Source organism: Hyaena hyaena, unplaced genomic scaffold (assembly GCF_003009895.1).
Source record: "Hyaena hyaena isolate Hyena2069 unplaced genomic scaffold, ASM300989v1 scaffold_1204, whole genome shotgun sequence".
NCBI classification, from domain to species: Eukaryota; Metazoa; Chordata; class Mammalia; order Carnivora; family Hyaenidae; genus Hyaena; species Hyaena hyaena.
Window position 1 is genome coordinate 211586 of NW_024081831.1, and position 23139 is coordinate 234724.

At 35.9% G+C, this 23139-nt stretch overlaps 1 protein-coding gene across 2 annotated transcripts in view; it reads left to right on the forward strand.

Moving 5' to 3' along the window:
- The window catches only part of EPHA3 (EPH receptor A3), a 340047-nt gene that overhangs the window by 205134 nt on the left and 111774 nt on the right, over nt 1-23139 (forward strand). For both annotated transcript variants that reach the window (XM_039222850.1, XM_039222851.1), the window contains exons 3-4: nt 1523-1678; nt 2393-2728. In XM_039222850.1, coding sequence (XP_039078781.1) covers nt 1523-1678; nt 2393-2728 — 492 coding nt within the window. The remainder of the gene's footprint in view (nt 1-1522; nt 1679-2392; nt 2729-23139) is intronic.

Sequence of the window (23139 nt, forward strand, 5' to 3'; positions counted from 1 at the left end):
TATAATCCTAATCCACTTTTGGTCAGGAAAATAGAATTTATCTGAGTGGCTCTCAGTGTGACACCAAAAGTTGTTCCACTTAATGTAAGATGGTGCTAGTGCGGCCATTCTTGATAGAAACTAGAAAACAGCAAGACTAGATTAATGATTGCTATCATTTTAACTTATTCTAATTGTTTGTCTTGATAGTGTATTTCCCTTGACAATGTATTTCTCAAGAAACGTTCAGTAGGAAGATACACTATTATGGATATAAAGTGTTACCTTTCAAAATGCATTTAATGATTGTGAAAGTTAAGATTTGTTCACACAGGCTTTACTTGCATGTGAATAATCTGTTATTCACAATATAAAGCTGATATAGAAAAATTCTGGGATTCAGATCACCTACAGGGCATATTTTATATATAAGTGCTTTAAACCATTACATCTCAACATAGCATTGAAATTGAGTTTTAGAGATTTAAGAAATCACTGACTTCAGAGATAATCTGGAAGAAACTTAAAAATTTTGGACCCTGACTTTAATCCTCAAAACAATGTTAAGAGACTTCTTAGGATTTTTCACTATGATTTCAGTTCTCCATGTAATTCTGAAAACAGATCACACTAACCATTACAACATTTTGAATTTTACATCAGATTAAACAAAAACAATACAGATTTAAAAATACAATATTTCTGTAAAATCAATAAATATATTAGGAATACTAAATGGGCAGCTGAAATAAATATTTCACGACCAGTTTCATTGGTCTTAATGTAACACATCATTCAGAGATGGCTGGAAAGAAATAAGAGGGCACAGTTATTTAGAAAGCTTTAATAATTATTTACAAGTAGATCAGTTTAAATAGAAATTATATGTCACTATGTTTTTGAGATACAGACAAGGAAATTTTTTAAAAATCTTCAGTTTAGACCACTGCCATAGAAGTTATAGCACTAGAACAACATTGTCAAGGCAGAAAAAAATATATAGCTCATGAGAACCCATGCATCATGAATCTTGAAATAACGAAGCCATGATTTCTTCCTTCAGTTGCTTACAATTTGTGGGGATGGGGTTGTGCACACAGAAATCAATTAGAAAGCGAGCAAGTATGTAATGTAGTGCTAACTGTGCGCAGATAGTGTACACATTGCATCATGTTTTAAAAGGGAATGGCTACATAATGACATGGCTTTGCTGTATTTTTCTCCACAAATAGTTCAATGCCAAGCAAAGCTGTGAAAACATGAGCTGGAAATTTCATCACACTCTAGTGCCAAAATAATCTAAATCTTCAGGGTTTTTTTTTTTTTTTTTTCCCTTTAACATTTGGTGCAAATTCAAAAGTATATGTGGAGAAACTACATTGGGTCACATTATTTGCTTCTGTAAATTCTGGAAGGAAAAAAATGGATTTTTTTTTATTCCTAATGAATTCATCCCCTAACATTCTGAAATCCATTTTACTTATTTTCAAAACTACATTTTCAAAATGATCACCGGATGTTAAAAGAGTCGCTTTGTTTGTAGCTTGCCGACCAGGCTTCTACAAGGCTGCGGATGGTAATGTGAAATGTGCCAAGTGCCCGCCGCACAGTTCTACTCACGAAGATGGTTCAGTGAACTGCAGGTGTGAGAATAAGTACTTCCGAGCAGACAGAGACCCTCCATCCATGGCTTGTACCCGTGAGTAGTTTTGCTGCAACCCATGCTTCCATGTTTCTTTTATTTATTTATTTTTTTATTCTTGTTATTGTGCTTCTTTCTTCTTCTTCTTCTTCTTTTTTTTTTTTTAAAGCATCTGGCCCATTTCCTTCTGTTATCCATGTGCAAATTGAAAGCTTTCTCTGCTTCACTCTCCATGCTCGGCTCACCACAAATGCAACATTTATCACGCAAAATGAATTAGTTTTTAAAGCACTTCCTGCAACAGAACCCCCAGAAAGAAAGAAAATTTTCTGTATCTTGGTTCAGATCTTGTATTACATTTGACAGAATAGGGGAGGTTACAGCCATGGGATTTGGGTTTTTACATTTCTATTCCCACTTGTTACATGTAGGTCATAGGTCATAGGGAAAAAGGACTAAGATTTATAAAACTAATAGTAAAGTTTTCATAACTATTCACAAGGGCATTGAATTTAGTAGTAAATACCCTCGTTGGACTTTGTGAATGTATCTTCAACCTTGAGTCAAAACTCCCCCGCCCATGGCTTAGGGACGATAGTGCTCTTGAATCCATGTGTCTATAATCTCATGGATCCTCTAAGGACGAATTAAAAGTATATAATAGAGACAAGATGGTTATTTACCTCTTTCAGTTCCATTGTAAATTATCTATTTCCCTTGTAGTAGAAAACAGAAGTGAGGCTCATTAATCTTTGTTGAACTACTTTACAGGACCTCCATCTGCACCAAGAAATGTTATCTCTAATATAAACGAGACCTCGGTCATCCTGGACTGGAGCTGGCCCCTGGACACAGGAGGCCGGAAAGATGTTACCTTCAACATCATATGTAAAAAATGTGGGTGGAATATAAAACAGTGTGAGCCATGCAGCCCAAATGTCCGCTTCCTCCCTCGACAGTTTGGACTCACCAACACCACAGTGACAGTGACAGACCTCCTGGCACATACGAACTACACCTTTGAGATCGATGCTATTAACGGGGTGTCAGAGCTGAGCTCACCACCAAGACAGTTCGCTGCAGTCAGCATCACAACCAACCAGGCTGGTGAGTACGTGCTGGATTCTTTCGGCTCTCACCATCTCAGAGCCAAGTCATGATTTTGAAATCGAGTGTGGAAAAAAGGGTAGGGAAAGGCAACGATTTGAAAGAGTCCCAGAATGTTCTCTTCTGTCACGTTTAGGCAATTATGCTACATTAAATAACTAAATTTAATTCATCAGGTAGGAATAAATCATATTTATTAGATAATTTTAATGGTTTAACCCATTGTTTTTCAATTTGGAATCTTTAAATAATTGAGGCTCTGGAGACGGTGCTTATGAGGCTCCTTGAAACATTTTTATATTTCAAACAACTTAGTAGACATTGAACCTTAGCTTGCAAAACGTTATATAGGACACCTAAAACTACAAATAGTTTTGCCTTAGTTATAATTATATCATGTTTATGTAGAGTTATTCAGTTAACTTTATGCACCTCTGAAACTGAGTATTATAGCTCAGATAGAGATAATCCTGATTAATTAAGAATAAGAAAAAAATTCATTTTATTTGATACATATCATTTATTTAAAATTCAAAATAGAGAATTTGTGGAGAAGCATAGTGAAAAGAGGTCTTGGTGGAGAACAGTTGGAATCACTGATCTAAAAATGTTTGCAAATATAGTTTACTTTTATATTTTCTATATTTCTGCTATATTTCCCACTGACAATCTTTTTTTCCAATTAAAACAAAACACTGCATTGGTAGGTTGTAAGCAAAGGCATTTTTTTTGAAAAAAAAGTTTTTTAATCTTTATTTTTGAGAGAGAGACACACACAGATTGTGAGCAGGGGAGGGGCAGAGAGAGAGGGAGACACAGAATCTGAAGCAGGCTTCATGCTCTAAGCTGTCAGCACAGAGCTTGATGCCAGGGCCGAACTCACAAATGGTGAGATCAGACCTGAGCCGGAAGTCGGACGCTCAACCGACTGAGCCACAGATGTTCCCTACCCAAAGGCCCTGCAAAGGCCCTTTAATATAGAATGGAAAAATGAAACAACAGCCAACTTCTCACCTTTCTGTATCTTACATCCACAACATTTCTCTTCTTTTCACTGTTAGTAAATCTTGTTCTTTCAGTCACCCCTTAAATCTTCTATGTGTTTTCTCATTCTCTGATAATTCTTATGATTTTTTTTTTATTATGGCTTTTTTGTTTGTTTGTTTGTTTTTTAGCTCTGTGGTATCCACAGTTACTTATGGGACTTTAGTTGTGATTCTCTCAAACGTATGGAAAGGTCATTATACTTTACACAGTATACACAAGTGGCATATCCGTGATGCCCCTTTGAGATAAGGTGATCACGATGTTTCCATTATTGATAACTGTGATGAATGAGTATGAGTTTTCCTTTGTAGTCAACCAAGGCTGTGCAGAGTTAAGCTGATAGATATCCATTGTACATAATTGTTGCTGTAAGGTATCATAGTTAGGGATACTATGTTCTAAGCAGTTCAAGAAGAAATATCATTGCATCCATTAGGCACAAATAAATAGCAGAGCCAAAATGGGAGAAAAGGGAGAGAGAGAGACATGATACACCCTGAGAATGCTTCAGTTAGACCTACAGTTTCTCTTGTCTGCTCCCAGGTGGGCTCACCCCTGAGCTGGACGTTAGGATTGAGAGGCAACTTTGCCTCTTACCTGTATTTGGCTTAAATTGTGGAAGCCCCTCTGCTTTCTCAGGGGACTCGCCCTGCACCCTGGAGATAGTGGAAAGTGTACTGGATGCTACAGGAAAAGGGAAAGACAACTGGATTCTCTCTTTAGCTGGAAGAGGTCTCAGAACAGCAGCCAAATAACTAGCTAAAGTCACCGCTTTTGTTTCTCTCACTTGGCTGGCTCAGGGAGATCGTGAAACTACCAAAGGTACACAGTTAAGAGATGTCACCCGGGGCTAATAATCATTAAGTATGTGCCAGTATGACTTCGCTGGTTATACTAGTTCAAAGTAGTTCTAACTACTTCTGCAAGGGAGTTGTGCAAAAACATCTGTATGTATTCATTTCTCAGGTATCCTGGGTAGCCCCCGAAACCCAGTATCTCAGCCCCACCTATTCTTCCTCATAGTCTAGCAGCTGAAAGATAAATGCTGGCATAAGAGGGGGTCTTCAGAGCTCTACAGTGGAACTCCTCCTTCTTGAAGGGTCCTTATCCCTGCTATGTCATTAATACGTATTTTGAATATAACTCTTGGGAGAGTCCATGTTCAACTGTTCCTTTCTGATTCCAAATCCCTCTTTGGGTCCTACTTTGCTTCTGGTCTCCTATATTGATGAAACACTTACACTTTTATATGGTCATGGTGATAAATAAACTTTATTTGTGGAAAAGACATGGCTTCTAAGTGAAGTGTGCTAAATCACCTTTTTAATCTTGCTTACTGAATCTGTGTTTTTTCCCACTGGAAGCTAGGTCTCAGACCAAACAACATATGCTTTTGCTTTGCTTTAGTTAAAGATATTTAAACTTTGTAACTAATAATATTTAAAAATTTGTAACTTCAGTTTATGTAACTGTCTTCCATGAGAGAAAAAGATGAGTAATGCTATTGCTATATATTGCATGATTATAGCTTCTCAGATTCAGTGAACACGGGAATTTTAAGAAATTATAATTATGTGGTAAATGGCTTTCCCCAATCCTATATTTCATGCTGATTTACTACCTTGTTTAAAATAGGAGCATCAATCTGGGTTATAATTATCTCCCAAGTCAAATGGAAACGTATAAAAACAAGCAAGAGCTCCTTCTTTCCTGTGTTATCATTGGCCTCTGGCTTTCTGACAATGCATTTATCAGGAAACTAATAGTTCCAGATATAGTCAGTGAATGAATCTAGGTAAGGGCAAACAAGAGCAGGCCAAGACATTAAAAAATGAATGGGGTTGATGCTTTGGCCCTCCCAGTTGCAAATCGCAGGGTAAGACAGATTCAGCAGGGGTGATATCAGTTACTCTCTCTAACCCCACTATCATTTAAAAAAAAAAATAATCACAAATTTGTCTACAGTATGCACCACAGGCATTTATGTATTTATTTCAGGGTATCATTTTGTGTGCCTGGGGTGCTACAGGTCTTTGCTCCATCTTCAGATCCCCACAGTAAGAGATATAAGCAAGATTAGGAGCAATGCCATTTCTCCAGGGAGTATTTCTTTGTTTTGCTTTATTTTTGTTCTTGTGAAGGTTAATGGACTGGTAGCCTTGAAAAATGAGCTCTCTACCTCTAGAAAGATATGGCTGTGACAGATATGATGCCATGGTGTTTAAATTCCTCCTAGTCTCTCTATCTTTGACAAGGATATAAAGGGAGTACATGAATGTGTCCCTTTTAATTTAGTTTGTGAGATTGAGTTTGTTGATTTTTCTCTTGATTACATTGTGAAAGCTATGTGATGATCAAATGATAAGGCACCTTCTAAATTGTAGGGGATTATGTTGTAAATTCAGATGTTAGTTCAATACTTTCACAAGGTATCCCAGTGAGATCAAAAGCATGGTCTCTCCATACAGATTGTATCTATCCGTAAATCTGTTAGTCAAACATACCAGAAAACATTGCAAATTGCAAAGCAAAAATCTGTAAAGTTGTAACTAGGGTAAATTGTTACTTCCTGTTTTTGTCCTGGAATGAACATATTTACCTTTCACTTCTGGAAACAATCATTCCACGAGTGAAATATCTGTCTGTTTATTCTCAGCCTCCATAACAGAATCTGCCCCCTTCTCACTATCCTATAGCTTGTAATGATCCTAGACTAAAATAAGGAGCACTAATAGAGACCTGAGGGGCTTTCAGTTTTGAGGTCCACCCCACCCCCATTTTATAGCTGGAGAAACTGAGATCCTAGAGGCTTTTCTAACATTTCATCAAGAGATCAAACTTTCATTTATGTGTCCCAACTCCAATGCCATTTCCAACTTCTATCCTCATATTCTTTCTGTTATCCTAGGATTCATGCCATGTGGCTACAAAAATAAATGCTGCCTTGGAGACAGAGAGGGTCTTTGCTGAAACATTTACTCTAACTTATTCCATCCCTAGTAAACTTGGTCCTTGCTTCTCAGCCATCTATCACAGGGTTACTTAGGGGCGTTCTGCAAGAGATCTTCCTTATCATCTCTACTCTTCCAAAAACCCAGTCTCATCCTTCACGCCCTCATTCTCCACAGTTTATTTTCCCTCTGTGATATTGTGATTTATAATAAGCAATAATATATTTGGTTTTGGTTCCAGTTCAGGGTGCAAGTCTTCTAAAACCCTTGGAATTTCCTAAGTGATAAGAGTAATAAAGAGCTATTCTGTTATTCATAACAACCCCCATTCAACGACACCTGTGTTTATGTTAATGAATTGACTTTTGGACAACCCTAAGGATGGGGTTTGATTGCTGCGAGAACCAAACTCCGTAATTAGAAAGTTGAAACTTTCAACTCCTTTATCGCCCACCCCCAAGCCCAGGATTAGGGAGAGGAGGCTGTTGATGATTTAATCAATCTTGCCTACATAATGAAGCCTCCTTAAAAGCCCAGAGGATGGGCTTTTGGGTTGGTGAACAGATACAGGTACTGGTAGGTGACATTCCTGGAGAGAGGGTGGGAGCTGTGCCTCTTCCCCCATACCTTGCCCTGTACATCTCTTCTATCTGGCTGTTGTCAGGTTGTATCTTTTTATAATAAGCTGGCCATCTAGAAAGTAAAATGTTTTCCTGAGTTCTATGAGCTACTATAGCAAAGTAATTGGATCCATGGAGGAGGTAGTGGGAATCTCTGACTTACAGCTGGTGGGACAGCATTACAGGTAACAACTTGGACTTGAGATTAGCAGCTAAAATGAGGGCAGGGGAGCCTTGTGGGACTGGGCTCCTAACCCTGAGAGTTGATACTAATTCCAGGTAGATAGTATCAGACATGAATTCCTTGTAGGATACCCAGCTTATGGGTCAGAATTGCTTGGTGTGGGGAAGTCCCCACACATTTGGTAACCAGAAGTGAAGTGCTCTGTGAGTTAAGTATTGAGATTAGAGGAGACTTATCATAGTGTTGTTTTTTCCTCTTACACTGTCCTCACTTATCAAGATTGTAAAGGTTCAGAGGAAAAAGAAAATGCTACTCTTCCCTGCCACAGTTTCTTTAAATCTAATTCCCCCACCCTTTCCCCCGCACCCCCCCCCAACCAGTACTTGCTAACTCCCACTGATTCCTGAGTCTTTATAGAATGTGCTGTCAAAACAAATGTCCTCCCCATCTAGTATCTTCAACATGCCCTCTCCTGGCTTTTTCCCTTTGCCTTTTGTGTTGTATAGGTGTTCATTCATCTTAGAGGGATCTACAAATAATCAAATAACAGCAGCAGCAATAACAACACACACAAAAGTGTGTGCATGCATTACCAAAGGTTTGACTCATCAAGATTTCATCCTATTTTTCTCCTGATTTTCAATCTAAGATTAGATTTTTTTTCACAGAATAATCCTTCTCCTTTTGTTCTTTCATTCATGGTTTGATTTCTGCCCTCATTTGACAGCAAGTCCCCTCCTGGAAGCCAGTAATGATTTCCTCTTTGTGTCTCCATGTTAAATCATTAGGAAGAATATAAACTTCATGAGGCCATAGACTTTGTCTGATGTTCACCTTTTTATATTTTGAACTTAGAACAAAGAGAACAAAGCCTTCTAGCACCTTGTAATATCTCAAATGTTTACTGAATGAATGAATTATTTATAATGGACATTTCCATAATTCAAAAATTAAAATATAATCTCTCTCAAATAGCTTTCTTTCCTTATTTTTTTTCCTCACTACTAAGACAACCATCCTTTCCCCCAGTTCACCAGATTCTAATCTAACATTTAGAAACGTCTTTGGTTCATCTTCTACATTTAAGAAGTTGTCACATGCCCTTGATTTTTCCTTTCAATTGTTTTGAATCCTCATGCTTTTTCTCTATACTTAGTGTTAGTTTTTTAAATTCCTGGTCATAACATTTTTTAAATAAATGATGTGATTAATTATAATAGTCATCTTTTAATTGTGTTAAGACTCTAAGATAAAAAAGAGTAGGAAAATCCACTGAGATATATATAAAAAGTGTTGATGGATTAACAAAAACATTTGAGCACCTCTTTTATGTGCATGTCACATCTGCCCCAGCCATGCAGGAATTTACCATCTGAGTATAGAATTAAAGACAATCTATATGAAATAAATAAATTTGCTTAAGACACTAAGCAATGAAATGAGTTAAGGTGTCACAGTTAATGATTTTAGGGAAACCTTTGAAAACGAGTCAGATGTATATTGAAAAATAGAAATAAATAAGATAGTTATAAAGAAAAAGAAATATGTATAACACATTATTGGAGTTGAGTTCCCTAAGTAACAGGAAGGCTAGATTGAGAGGAGGAAATTGATTTTATCAATGGGTAACAAGAAACCAGGTTAGATAGTAAAGGAAAGCCAATGGGATGTTGGGGAGAGATACCAATTTTGAGTGGAAAAGTAACTTCATTAGATTTGTGTTTTAAGAAATAATATTGAAAAGAATGGCAGGCATGGGGGGCACCTGGGTGGCTCAGTTAAGCATCTGACTCTTGATTTTAGCTCAGGTCATGATCTAGCTGTTCAAGCCCCACATTGGCTTCCAGATTGACAGCACAGAGCCTGCTTAAGATTTTCTCACCCTCACCCTCTCAAAATAAATAAGCAAGCTTAAAAAAAAAAAAAGAAAAGGGAGTAAGTTAATAAATAAAATTCTTAGGGGCACCTGGGTGGCTCCGTCGGTTGAGCATCCAACTTCAGCTCAGGTCATGGTCTCGCAGTTGATGAATTCGAGCCCTGCATCAGGCTCTGTGCTAACGAACAGCTCAGAGCCTGGAGGCTGCTTCAGATTCTATGTCTCCCTCTCTCTCTTCCCCTCCCCTGCTCATGCTCTGCCTCTCTCTGTCTCTCAAAAATAAATACATGTTAAAAAGATAAAAAATAAATTAAAAAATTCTTAGCATATGAATGACTTAATTATAACAAAAGAGTAAATTAAATAACATCATTGAATTTATATGAGTATCAATGTTATCTGCAATTATTATTTTCAAGTCTAACATGGCATTTTTAAACTTTTGAGCCACAAATTTAACCCCCTAAAAATAAGACTTAGGGGTTTTGGCCTTTTTCTACTTGGATTCCTAATAGCCAGATTGTTGGTATTGAAGTATCATCAGCCCCAGAACAATTGGACTAACTAACTTTAGTTTGACACTTAGGTAAATGCCATCATGTTTCTTTAAATTTGTGATGGTTGAAAGAGGTACCCCTCCATTCTTGGGGTCCTGGTATTGCTCTAGTTATTTCCTTTTGAGTATCTCCTCAATCTTGATATTTTTCTTTTGCTACAGGTGCACATTTTATATATTTTTCTCTAGTTCCACTTAAACTTATTTTTTTCTTTGAACATTATCCTCACCCTAATACTTTACCTAGAGTAATTAGAACATTCCCTCCTCTTTCAGTTTATCCTGCTAAAGTGATGCATGTATGTGTACAGTTCCTATCATAAGATATGATTTGTTCATGTATATGAAAATATTACAAATGTTATGAAATAGTATTGCAGTACACATTATGTGCATATACCTTTACCCAGATTCCTTAAAGGTTAACATTTTACTGTGTTTGTTTTACCATTCTCTCCCCATCTCCTTCTCTGTATAGATATTATTTATTTCTGAACCACTTTTTGTTAATTTTTTTAATATTTATTTATTTTGAGAGGGAAAGAGAGAGACAGATTGTAAGTGGGAGAGAGACAGAGAGAGAGAGAGGGAGACACAGAATCTGAAGCAGGCTTCAGGCTTTGAGCTGTCAGCACAGATTCCAACACTGGGCTCAAACCCAAACCCATGAGCCGTGAGGTCATGACTTGAGTTAAAGTCAAATGCTCGTTCGACTGAGGCACCCAGGCACCCCTATTTCTGAACCTCTTGAAAGTGAATTGCACAGGATGTGCCCCTTTACTAATAGCTACTTTAGTGTACATTTCCTAAAAAAAAAACTCCATCTACTTACGTAACCTCAATGCATTTATCAAAATGAAGATGTGCACATTATTCCCTGATATTATCTCAGATACTAGTCAACTTTTGTCAGGTGTCCAACTGAAACACCTTTAGCAAAAACAAACTGATATTCTATAGCTCATATTTGTAATAATGAATAAATTAATAGTTTTCTGTGGATTAAGTCTGATAAAAATACAAAGGGAAGCAAAGCCAACACTTTTCTGTAAGATTTTCTAGGTGCCTGATATTACTCTGGGAATTTTACAGTTGCCACCCCACTAAAAAAATGACAAATAAATAATATTATTGAAAAGAAAAAGAACTTAGTTTTATTTAGATGTCCTACTGAAGGATAACTCACTTCTGCAAAGAAAGATGACATCTTAGAGACTATCCAGTGTAATGAAAGGATTTCTGTCCTCAGCTTGAGACAGAAGCTACTGTCATCCACTTAATCTGGTGACCACAGGCAAATCCTTTCTTTTCTTCTGATCAAAAGTTGCTGTACATCACATGAATGGATTGGACTAAAAATCCAATTATAATTTTTCTTGTTTTATTTATCTTTTGCAATACTGGTAACAAAATTCAGAACTTCCTTGCTACTATAATATTAATAAGTCATTAAGTGTACCTTCAAATGTGCACTATTGACTCATGTCCTATAAAGGATTTTAGAAGCTTTCTGGCCAATGGTTTTGTGGCCTGCTCTTCCACAGAATGAAGTAATAATGTCCATTAGTAGAAAAAGAAATAGATATCTTTAATACAGCTTCAATAAAAATTCACCCTACTTTTACAAAAATTTTTAATGTTTATTTATTTTTGAGACACAGTGAGACAGAATAGGAGCAGGGGAGAGGCAGAGAGAGAGGGAGACAAAGAATGTGAAACAGACTCCAGGCTCTGAAGCAGACTCCATCGGCACAGAAATCTACATGGAGCTTGAACTCATGAGCTGGGCTTGAACTCACGAACCCTGAGATCATGACCTGAGCTGAAGTTGGACGCTTAACTGACTGAGCCACCCATGTGCCCCCAAAATACATCCTTTTAAAAAATGAATCCTCGGGACGGCTGGGTGGCTCAGTCAGTTGAGCATCCAGCTTCGGCTCAGGTCATGATCTCACGGTTGGTGAGTTCGAGCCCCATGTTGGGCTCTGTGTGACATCTCAGAGCCTGGAGCCTGCTTCAGACTCTGTCTTCTCTCTCTACACTCTCTCTCTCTCTCTCAAAAATAAATAAATTTTAAAAAAATTTTAAATGAATCCTAGATCGATCATTCCTTTGGCTAAGTTTAACATTTTACTCTAATTTTTTACATTGATAAAACAGATATTTCTAAATCTTCTATATTCCTGATTTTGAAATACATTTACTCCATATTCCTTGTTGTTCTGTTTGAATTTAAAAAACAGCATATATGGATATGGTAATGGAATACCTCATATCAAAGATAGTCAGTCAGGCTTTAGCATGTCTAAAGAAATGAATGTTTCAGTAGAAAGGTAGAAAAGGTACAAAGCTGCACCTCCTAGTAAAATATGGACACAGATTGCTGTAGTCTCTGTAGGGATGTATGCTGTCGTGTGATTATGTATCATCAAAGTAAACTAGATACCAGAAGAGTCTACATTAGTTCTTTCAAAACATGGAAGATGGTTTGTTGAATCAGTTTTGTGAATTGGAATCATAAAACATATTGAAAATCAACCACAAAAAGAGTGGAGATAAGATTCCAGGGATGCACTATGATGAATCCTCCCCTCCTCATTTCACCTCTATGATTAATAAACCCTGAGAATGGAAATCTTAACCTTTTATTTCTCTCTGGGTCTGAGTGAGGTCTGAGTCAGGCTCAGAGATTATGAGTGAATGTATACATTATAATTTTCCTGGTGCATTTTGCTTGTGTAGTAATTTAGCTGCTTTCTTTCTGATTTGAAAGTGAGGCAGATACCTGTGCATCAGGGAATACCACTCTGCAGTGATGTGTCATACTGTGCCTGAAGCATTCCACATCATTTAACACATTAATGATGCCTTTCAGCCATCACATCCTGGTACAGAGGCAGATTATATATCTGCAGCATGAGCAATAAGCTGAACAAAAGCATCATCATACATTGTTATTTGGAAATTTTTTGTGAGCTTAAAGCCACCACTGTGAGGAGAAATTGCGGATGAAGACAGTTTGGGGGCTTCCAGGATCTAAATTAAATTTCATCCCATCTTCATTTCTAGTCCTTAACACAACTACAATTAAGGGAGCAGACAAGTGCCTGGAAGATTATAGTTACTTCTCTCTTTCTGGCTTCTCCCAAAGGGTGTTCTCAAGAACAGGGATATCATCAAGCAGCTGGAGGAGGAACTATAGTGTTAACTAAAGCATGTGAATTCTAAGAAAGAAATAGCTTTTTAAGGCTAATGTGCCATCTCCACTGCACCTTTTAAGAGCAAAAAGAAATGCTTATTTGACAGAAATCTTTATTATTATTCTGCCCAAGCAAAATAAGAACATATTTTGTCTCAAAACACGTAAATACAATAATTCAATTTCTAAACATGCTCTACCCTTTAAGGGTTACATTAAATATGGACGGTCCTTAGGGAATAATTGCAATATGTGCAAATCATTGAGAAATTGAACAGAGGCACATATCTAAAAGGAAAAGATGCCCTGTTCTCTGAAGCAAACATTTTACTAACACTGCCCAGACTCTTTCATAATAAACTTTTTTTCATAATAAACCTTTAATTATATTTTCGTATCTATAAAAATATTCCTCAGTGTTAATGACTATGTCATGGTCCAAATTTCTGGCTTTATAATCCTAATATAGCACCATCACCCAAATTGAAAAAAAAGCAACCCTTGCTAACAGGACTTTACTGCCATCTGACATACAATTGTTGGGATAAATATCCAAATTAAAAGGACAATGAACTATGGCATCCCCCATGTGCCAGGGCCTTGACGTTCTATAACATTCATACTGGGACAAAGACTGCCAAGGTTAAAACATGCAAAGTGCACATTTTTACCCAGTTTCATCAATAATTGCTGATCTAAATCCTCTTAATATGATTAACACTGCACTATAGTCTATTACATAATTATCTCATTTATCTATAACTATAAGTTGTCAAATGTCTTGTTTATGATTACATAGCTCTAAATTTCCTGCCCTTAACTGTTAAGGTATTCTTTTTTCTATGGCTTTGCACAAAATATAAGTAATACTGAAAAAACTGTATAAAGACCATTATATTATTGTAAAATCTTGACTGATTTTTTTCTTTTGAAATCAAAATTTCACATGATGAGCAATACTGATAAGAACTAAAATTATGAATTGCATTATTAGAAAGCTACTTATCCACATCTTTCTTGTTAAAACCAAACAACAAAACTTGTAAATTTCTAAAGTAGCTTTGAAAGATTATACTGACTATTAATCAATGCTAATTTAAAAACCGTTATCTTCGGGCACCTGGGTGTCTCCTTCGGTCAAGCATCTGACTCTTGGTTTCTGCTCAGATCATGATCTCACAATTCGTGAGTTTGAGTTCCATGTTGGGCTCTGTGCTGATAGTGGGGAGCCTCCTTGGGATTCTCTCCCTCCCCTGCTTGTGCTGTCTCTCTATATCTTTCCCAAAATGAAGAAATGAACTTTAAAAACAAGAATTAAAAAATTATTTTGACAATTTGTTATCCTTACTGGTTTTTACTTTTGTTTTATTACAAAACAATAATTATAACAAATCAAGAGAAAGACAATTTGTCTCTGGTCACAATTTTGTCCAAGAACCAGATCTAAACATTAAAACCTGAGGTTAAGCTCTGAAATACTCTAATTTGATGTGATTGGCTTGGGGCTCGATTCTTTCTTTCTTTTTTTTTTTTTTTTAATGTTTTTATTTATTTCTAGGAGAGAGAGAGAGACAGTGTGAGCAGGGGAAGGTCAGAGAGAGAGGGAGTCACAGACTGAAACAGGCTCCAGGCTCTGAGCTGGCAGTCAGCACAGAGCCCGATGCGGGGCTCGAACCCACGAACCGCGAGATCATGACCTAAGCGAAAGTCGGACGCTTAACCGACTAAGCCACCCAGGCGCCCCTCGATTCTTTCAAGATTATAATTCATATGTGTGATGTGTAACAACTCTCAGTATAAGTAGCCATTCTTGCTTCATTTATCTCTCTCGCACACACATAGACACACACACACACACACACACATCTGTCTATATATTGGCTTTGAGCTAACACTGAGGTGCCCATAAGAAGGTTTAATGGAAATATCAAAAAGGCACTTAGAAATATTGTCTATTCTGCAGAGACTTCAGTTAGTATAAAGGGAAGATAAGAATAATAAAATGACAGTCAAGCAAAGGATATCTATAAAGATTAAAGAAAAGAAATGGACAGATATGTAAGAATTATTTTCTTTCAATTGAGTTAATATTCAGTGTTATATTAGTTTGAGGTGTATAATATAGTGATTCAACACTTCCAAACATCACCTGATTCTCATCACAAGCGACTTCCTTGATCTCCATCACCTACTTAACCCATTTCCCCATCCACCACCCCTTTAGCAACTTATTCTTTATAGTTAAGAGTCTGTTTCTTGGTTTTCCTCTCTCTCTCCCTTTGCTCATTTGTTTTGTTTTCTAAATTCCACCTAAGTGATATCATATGTCTATCTCCTACTGAGTTTCTTCACTTAGAATAATACTGTCTAGCTCCATCCATTTCCTTGCAAACAGCAAGATTTCATTATTTTTTATGGTTGAGTAATACTCCATTGCAGATTATATATATATATACATCCATGTATATATATATATATCCATGTATATATATACATGGATGTATATATATATATATATATATATATCCATTTATATATATGGATCATCAGTCAATGGACACTTGGATACAATAAACATAGGGATGCATGTATCCTTTGAATTGGTGTTTTTCTTTTCTTTGGGTAAATACCCAGTAGTGCAATTGCTGGACCATAGGGTAGTTCTATTTTTAACTTTTTGAGGAATCTTCATACTGTTTTCTGAGTAGCTGCACCAGTGTGCATTCCCACCAACAGTGCAAGAGGTTTTCCTTTTTTGCACATCCTTGCCAACACCTGTTGTTTCTGGAGTTTTTGATTTTAACCATTCTGACAGTTGTGAGGTGATATCACATGTAGCTTTAATGTGCATTCCCTTCTGCCCATTTTTAAATTGGATTATTTGGTTTTTAGGTGTTGGGTTTTATAATTTCTATATATATTTTGGATACTAAGCCTTTATCAGATATGTCATTGGTAAAAATATATTGTCCCATTCAGTAGGTTCCGTTTTAGTTTCCTTCTGCTGTACAGAGGCTTCTATTTTAATATAGTTCCAATAACTTATTTTTGTGTGTTTCCTTTGCCTTAGGAGACATGTCTATAAAAAAAAAAAATGTTGCTCTGGTCAGTGTCAGAGAGATGACTGCCTGTACACTCTTCTAAGATTTTTATGGTTTGAGGTCTCACATTTAGGTCTTTAATCCATTTAGAATTTATTTTTGTGTATGGTGTATAAAAGAAGTCTAGTTTTATTCTTTTGCATGTTGCTATCCAGTTTTCACAACACCATTTGTTGAAGAGGCGGTCTATTTCTCATTGGATATTCTTTCTCACTTTGTCGAAAATTAACTGACCATATAGTTGTGGATTCATCCCTGAGTTTTCCATTCTATTCTGTTGATCTATGTGTCTATTTTTGTGCCAGTATCATACTGTTTTGGTCACTATAGCTTTGTAATATAATTTAAAGACCAGAATTATAATGCCTTCAACGTCGCTTCTATTTTTCAAGATTGCTTTGGCCAGGGGTCTTTTGTGGTTCCCTACAAATTTTAGGATTGTTTGTTCTAGTTCTGTGAAAAATGCTGTTGGTATTTTGGTAGGGATTCCATTAAATGTGTAGATTGCTTTGGGTAGTATGACATTTTAACAATATTTGTTCTCCCAATCAGTGAGCATGGAATATCTTTGCATTTCTTTGTATCGTCTTAAATTTCTTTCATCAGTGTTTTATAGTTTTATAAGACTATATTTTATAGTTTTCAGAAAACAGGTCTTTCCCTTCTTTGGTTAGGTTCATTCCTAGTTATCTTACTATTTTTAGTGTAACTGCAAATGGGACTATTATCTTAATTTCTCTTTCTGCTGCCTCATTTCTGGTGTATAGTAATGCAACAGATTTCTGCACACTAATTTTGTATTCTGCAAGTTTACTAAATTCGTTATCAGACTTTTTTATGTTTTATTATTTATTTATTTTTGAGAGAGAGAGAAACAGAGTGTGAACAGGGGAGGGATAGAGAGAGAAGAAGGCACAGAATCTGAAGTAGGCTCCAGAGTCTGATGCAGGACTCAAACCCACAAACCATGAGATCATGACCTGAGTTGAAGTTGAATGTTCAAACCACTGAGCCACTCAGGTGCCCCAGTTAGAGCAGTTTTTTGATGGAGTCTTTTGGGTTTTCCGTATATATTATCTGTTTGTTCTGTCATGCTATCTGCTTTTACTTCTTCCTTACTGATTTGGATGCCTTTTATTTTCTTTTGTTGTTTGATTTCTGTGGCTCAGACTTCCAGTACTGTGTTGAATAAAAGTCGTGAGAATGACTTTTATTATGTTGAGCTGTATTCCCTCTAAACATATTTTGTTGAGGGATTTTATCATGAAAGAATGTTGTACTTTGTCTAATGTTTTTTCTGCATCTATTGAAAGGATCATATGGTTCTTTATCCCTTCCCTTTTTGATGTGATGTAGCATGTTGTTTGATTTGCGAATATTGTACCACCTTTGCAACCCAGGATAAATCCCACTTGATCATGGTGAATCATTTTTTTTAATGTATTGTTGGACTTTGGTTTTCTAGTACATTGTTGTGGATTTTTGCATGTGTTTTTTCAGATATATTGTCCTGTTCTCTTTTTTGTTGTTGTTGTGTCGTTATCTGGATTTGGTATCAATTACTTAGGAAATTCTCATCTGTTACTTTTAATCATTAGAATATTAGTTGTTTCCTTAAGGGAGATTTCTGTAAGTTTATTATAATTCCAAGAAAAAATTTTAAATGCCAAAAAATTATGTTCACTATAGGGAATAAAGAAAATTGTTTAGGCTCATGTTCTTTTATGTACTTGTTTTATCTTGCCATTTGAATATAGATTTTAAGCAGCATTTGTCCATCTTTTTTCCATCAATGGAGGATAATTGTGTGTATAAGAAATGCATATTACAGTTATTTATGCAGATTTCCAACATGCCAGATAACGGGATTCTCTATTTCTGTGTCATTTATTAAGGCTTGCTCTTCTCTCTATTTAAAATGCTTTCAAAAAGGTTTTTCATAGCTGACATCTGAAATACATTGCCTCATAATCCATTAACTCCCAGTAAAGAACTAAATTTTAGAACATAACATAGTTCTTTGTTTATATGAATTGATATGGTAGGGGAACTTTGATATGGTAGAACTTTGTTGATATGAATTGATATGGTAGTTTGAGATTTTTATTTCTGAATAGTGTAAAAAATGAATCTTATCAGTCTTCCTTGAGATATACTTCCATTCTAAGATATTTTCATAAATTCTTATTATTGCAGTTACAAGATAGATGTCCTTATTAAAGCTCCAATATGAAACAGCTAGATAAAACGCTAGGTTTACAACTTACTATTTATATGTGTATGTGTGTGTATATATACATATCTAAAGAAAAACATAAAGTTCAGAAAGAGTGAAATTATAAAAAGTTTATAAAGTCTAATGGACTTGAAAAGAGAAAGTCTCTTTTCCACTAAATTACTTGAACTTGGTTAATTTTATTTTTAACTGTCCTATCTATTAAATAAGGATTATCTCTACATTGAGATGTGGTAAAGTTGAGAGCCAATGACTGTAATACCATTTATAAGGCTTATTACTTATAAGTGGCCAATACTTGGTAGTTAATATCTTGAATGAATTTTTGGAGCATGAGTAACAAATGCACTCTTGACAATCAAAATAACTTTTAACTCCTGGTTTTCTTTGCCAGTAAATAACATGCTTGATTAATTCCTTTTTTCCATTGCCTAACCAATACTGAGCACTTGGTATGAGCCAGGTACTATGCGAGATGCACTTTGGATAAAAAGATGATTAAGACGTGGCTGCTATTTTCAAGGAGCTCTCAGTTTAGTAGGAGATCTTAAAAGTTTTAAGAAACCAGCATGAAATTGATTGGTTTGGTCAAGAAAAGGCAGGCAAGGCCAGCTGCCAGGAGACTTCAACGAGCATCAGCAGCCCAGTGAAGCTACCCAATGAAACAGATTTATCTTGAACTCACAGATAATGCCAAATGATGTAGGATCCTTTCATCTTTTCTTTATCATTATTAAAGGAGAGACTTTAAAAACTTCCTTTTTATGATGTGTTTTGTGATGTAATGCTAAAACCAAAGTACTATCCCAGAGATTTTTACAAAAAGGAAGAAAGGAAGTTTATGTACAAATTGAATGATAGTTGCATGTGAAATTTAATGGTACCTTCATTTGAATGTGTCTGGGTTGTATAAAGCACTTAGTAATAATATGTGAACTTATAAGTGGGATGAGACCAGATATTTAGATCTATCTGGTGAATCTCTCCACATTGTTTTTTATTTATTTATCAGTCTGTCTGTTTACTCATCTACTGATGAGCCAAGCTTTCTATTATTAATATGGAATGAAACATTCTATTTTGTTAAATACACACATTTTTAGAGAGTTAGTACGTAAAGTATATGAAACTAGAATGCACTAAAATCATTGATAGTAAGTATTATGGAAGACATTCTTCATCTCTGCGATTAAGAAAATGCCAAAATTTTAGAAATGGTAATAATATTATAAGCATGAGTTCTAATTTTCTAAAGATACACAGACATACACTGATGCCATATAATATGCCAGTTTTACTACTCTGTCTTCTAGTATTTATTAGGACGTCCTTGTTTACAAATATTGCCTATTTGTGAAAGTAAAAGATATTCCTCACTCTATTACAAGTAAAAACCTATTGAAATTAGCTTCAAAAAGAGAAATCTATCAAAAGAATTAGATAAAAGAATTATTCATAGTTCTTTATCCAGGTTGACCTGCATATACACTTTGTTGGGAGATAAGAGTTTGTTTTCTTGGGAAGTGCTTAAAAAGATTCTAAAATCTACGTGGATTTCACATGTAATATTGGTGTTTATATCACCATTTGCTGTAAGTTTTAGAATACTGGACGAAGTTTTAAAATTTATTATATTCTGATAGTAAACATCTCTCTACTATTAGTAGTTATTTACTTTTAGATGGACTGGAGGGCATTAGTTATTCTGTAGAAATTTGTATCTTCAAGTTGTAGTAGCCTAAGGAACTGTTGAATGGACACAAAAATCAGAGTATGTGTTATGTAAAGACACAACCAAGTGTACAGTGCCAGGACTTTGCCCAACACTCTCCTGGATATTTTTCATGGAGTCTTAAAACAACTCTAATTTGAGTATCATTACCCTAATTTATAAAAGAAAAAACCCATTTCAAGACTTTAGTTAACCATCCCCATTTATCTAACATAAGTGGCTGAGGAGAATTTGAACCTAAGTGTTTCCAATGCGGTGATTTTCCCAGTCTTTCATAAACAATTTACTACTTTGAGGAATTTGTTTCAACCACATATCACCAGGGCTCTTACAACTTAACAGTGTACTTAAATCAAGCCTGTTTTTGTATTCTGAAGCCTATTTGAAAGAGATTTCACTTATGTAAATAGAAAACTAATATCACTTGCTAAAAATTTATTACTAATTAGATAAACATCTGTTCCTAAGAACCTTTCACAAACCACTATGGGTAAAGTTGGAGCTTTTAGAGTCACACTCTGCTTCCCACCAATACGACCTTGTTCCAGTTGCCAATACGGAATTGGTAACCCACGGGCCTCCCCATTTTGGGTAAGGCCAACTTTATCCCTCCAGGTTATTTAGATTAAAACTATTGGAGTCCTCCTTGACTCCTTTCTTCCTCTCACAGCTTATATCTGATCCATCAGTATTTTCAAACAAACATATGCCTTCAAAATATGTCAAGAATCTGGCTACTTCTTAGCATGTTCATTACTACCACACTGGTTCCATCATATCCATAATAATTTTAGATTATTTAAAATGCATCCTGACTGGATTTCTTCCTTCCACCTATACCTTCTCTACAAAAATAGGCCTATTATAACTATACTAACATTTAATATCATTATTTAATTATGTAAGTTAATGGTGTTTGCATTTTTTCTGAAATATTTTATAGCTGGTATAATTTCCTAGTTATTCAAATATGTTATTTACTTCTCCTATTTCCTTTTTTAGGCCACAGGCATTATTTTTTATTTCATCATAAAAAGATGAAAGAATTTCTCATATGAACATTTAGGTTTATTTTTTTAAAAAGACTCAAAAAGGAATTGCTACTAATAATTGCATGTTCTTAAATGCTGACTCATGATTTTGATGACTTATTAAGTCAATAGATTGGATACATGGTATTTCTTTCCTCATTTAACATCTCACATATAAAATATTCATCTTCAGAATCTTACCTAAAGTGCACATATGGTTTTGAAGCCCAAAAAATACACTAACACAATAAGAAAAAAAAAAGACGCGTTAGTTTTGCCCAAGGCATAGCTCAGGCCTTCTTGTTTCCTTTGTCCTTTAGAAATAAGAACCTATAAGTTCCTATCTATACCTTTTGTTGAGATCCATCTTTAAAAGGGTGTCATGTGTAGCCCAAGATATGAGCTTGAAAGTTGATATGAGTGGTGCTTTGTGACAGAACCACAGATGTTCAGTACATGATATATTTATTTTTTACCCCAGTGGCCCTTATAAAAAGGGCCAGAAGATCGGCTTATAACAAGTCAACTAATGACATGATATAGAGAGGCCTCTGGTTCAGTGGCTGTTATTACAGCTGTGTCCCATTACATATTAGATACCTAGAACATGCTTGCATTCCGAATGGCATTTATCTTTTGAATTTCAAACATTCCTGCCATAAATAAGGATTTTCTGCTTTTCAAAAATGTTTCACAGTTTAGTCTAGGGAACACTCAAAGGTTGCTTTTACTTTAATGAAATTCCCCCTTTAAAAATTCCTAGAGGTAAGATGAGCATTTTCTGAGCACTTAGCTCCACAGACTCTGTGTCACTCTCCTGTCTGCCCATTCCCTGCTATTCCCTTAGCCTGCAGAGGTGATAATGACTTGAATTTCACAAAGCCAGCGGTGTGGGGACCATATGAAAGTTGCCTGTGATCATGATTTAATAATTCTCTCTTTGTTACTTCTTCCAACGGGAGGTAACTGAGTCTATCATAGAATGATGACCTACACCGGTGCTGTAGGCAAAGTAAGATTTCTATATGTATGTAACATACGGTACATATGTAGTTAGCAGTAGTTAGCACTGTGTCTTAAATATATTCGAAATGAAAGCATGGAAGAGTGAGGACCACTCCCTCCCTCACCAAGGACTTGATCACAATATGAAGGAACTAAAAAGACTTGTGCGATGAAAATATAATACGGAAGATTTAAACCTTATGAACAGCTATGTGAGATGATCCCACATCAGAAATAATAACCACAAATATTTCTTGCAAAATTAAGTATAATGGCCCATTTCATCTTTTCAAAGCGGAACTAGCTGCTGTTAATCAAGTCTGCATCCATTTCTTTCTGGGATGTATATGTCTCCCATTTTGAGGAAAGAACCACCTAGCATTCATTATATGTGTCTATGCTACTGGGCGAAACTCAATCATTTTCCTTTTGTTTTCCAAATAATCATTGGGATGGTGGGAGATTAGCCTGCATAGTTATTGCTAGGGTAGCACCTGCTGTCCAGGAGTGAGCTTTGCTCTACTAGACCTACAGAAGGCAGCTGCCTTTCTCCTGCAGTTGGTGCCAGACAGCTGCTTTTATTCTCAGCATTTCTTTATAAGGCTTCACAGCCTAGCTGATGTCACCTGCACAGAGACTACAGGTTTTTCTTTTAATGTTTATTTATTTATTTTGAGACACGGAGAAAGAGAGAGAGTGCAGGGGAGGAGAAGAGAGAGAGGGAGAGAGAGAATCCCAAGCAAGCTCAGCACTGTCAGCACAAAGCCCGATGCAGGGCTGGAACCAATGAACTTTAAGATCAAGACCTGAGCTGAAACAAAGAATCAGACACTTAGTGAACTGAACCATCCAGGCACTCCCAGAATACATTTA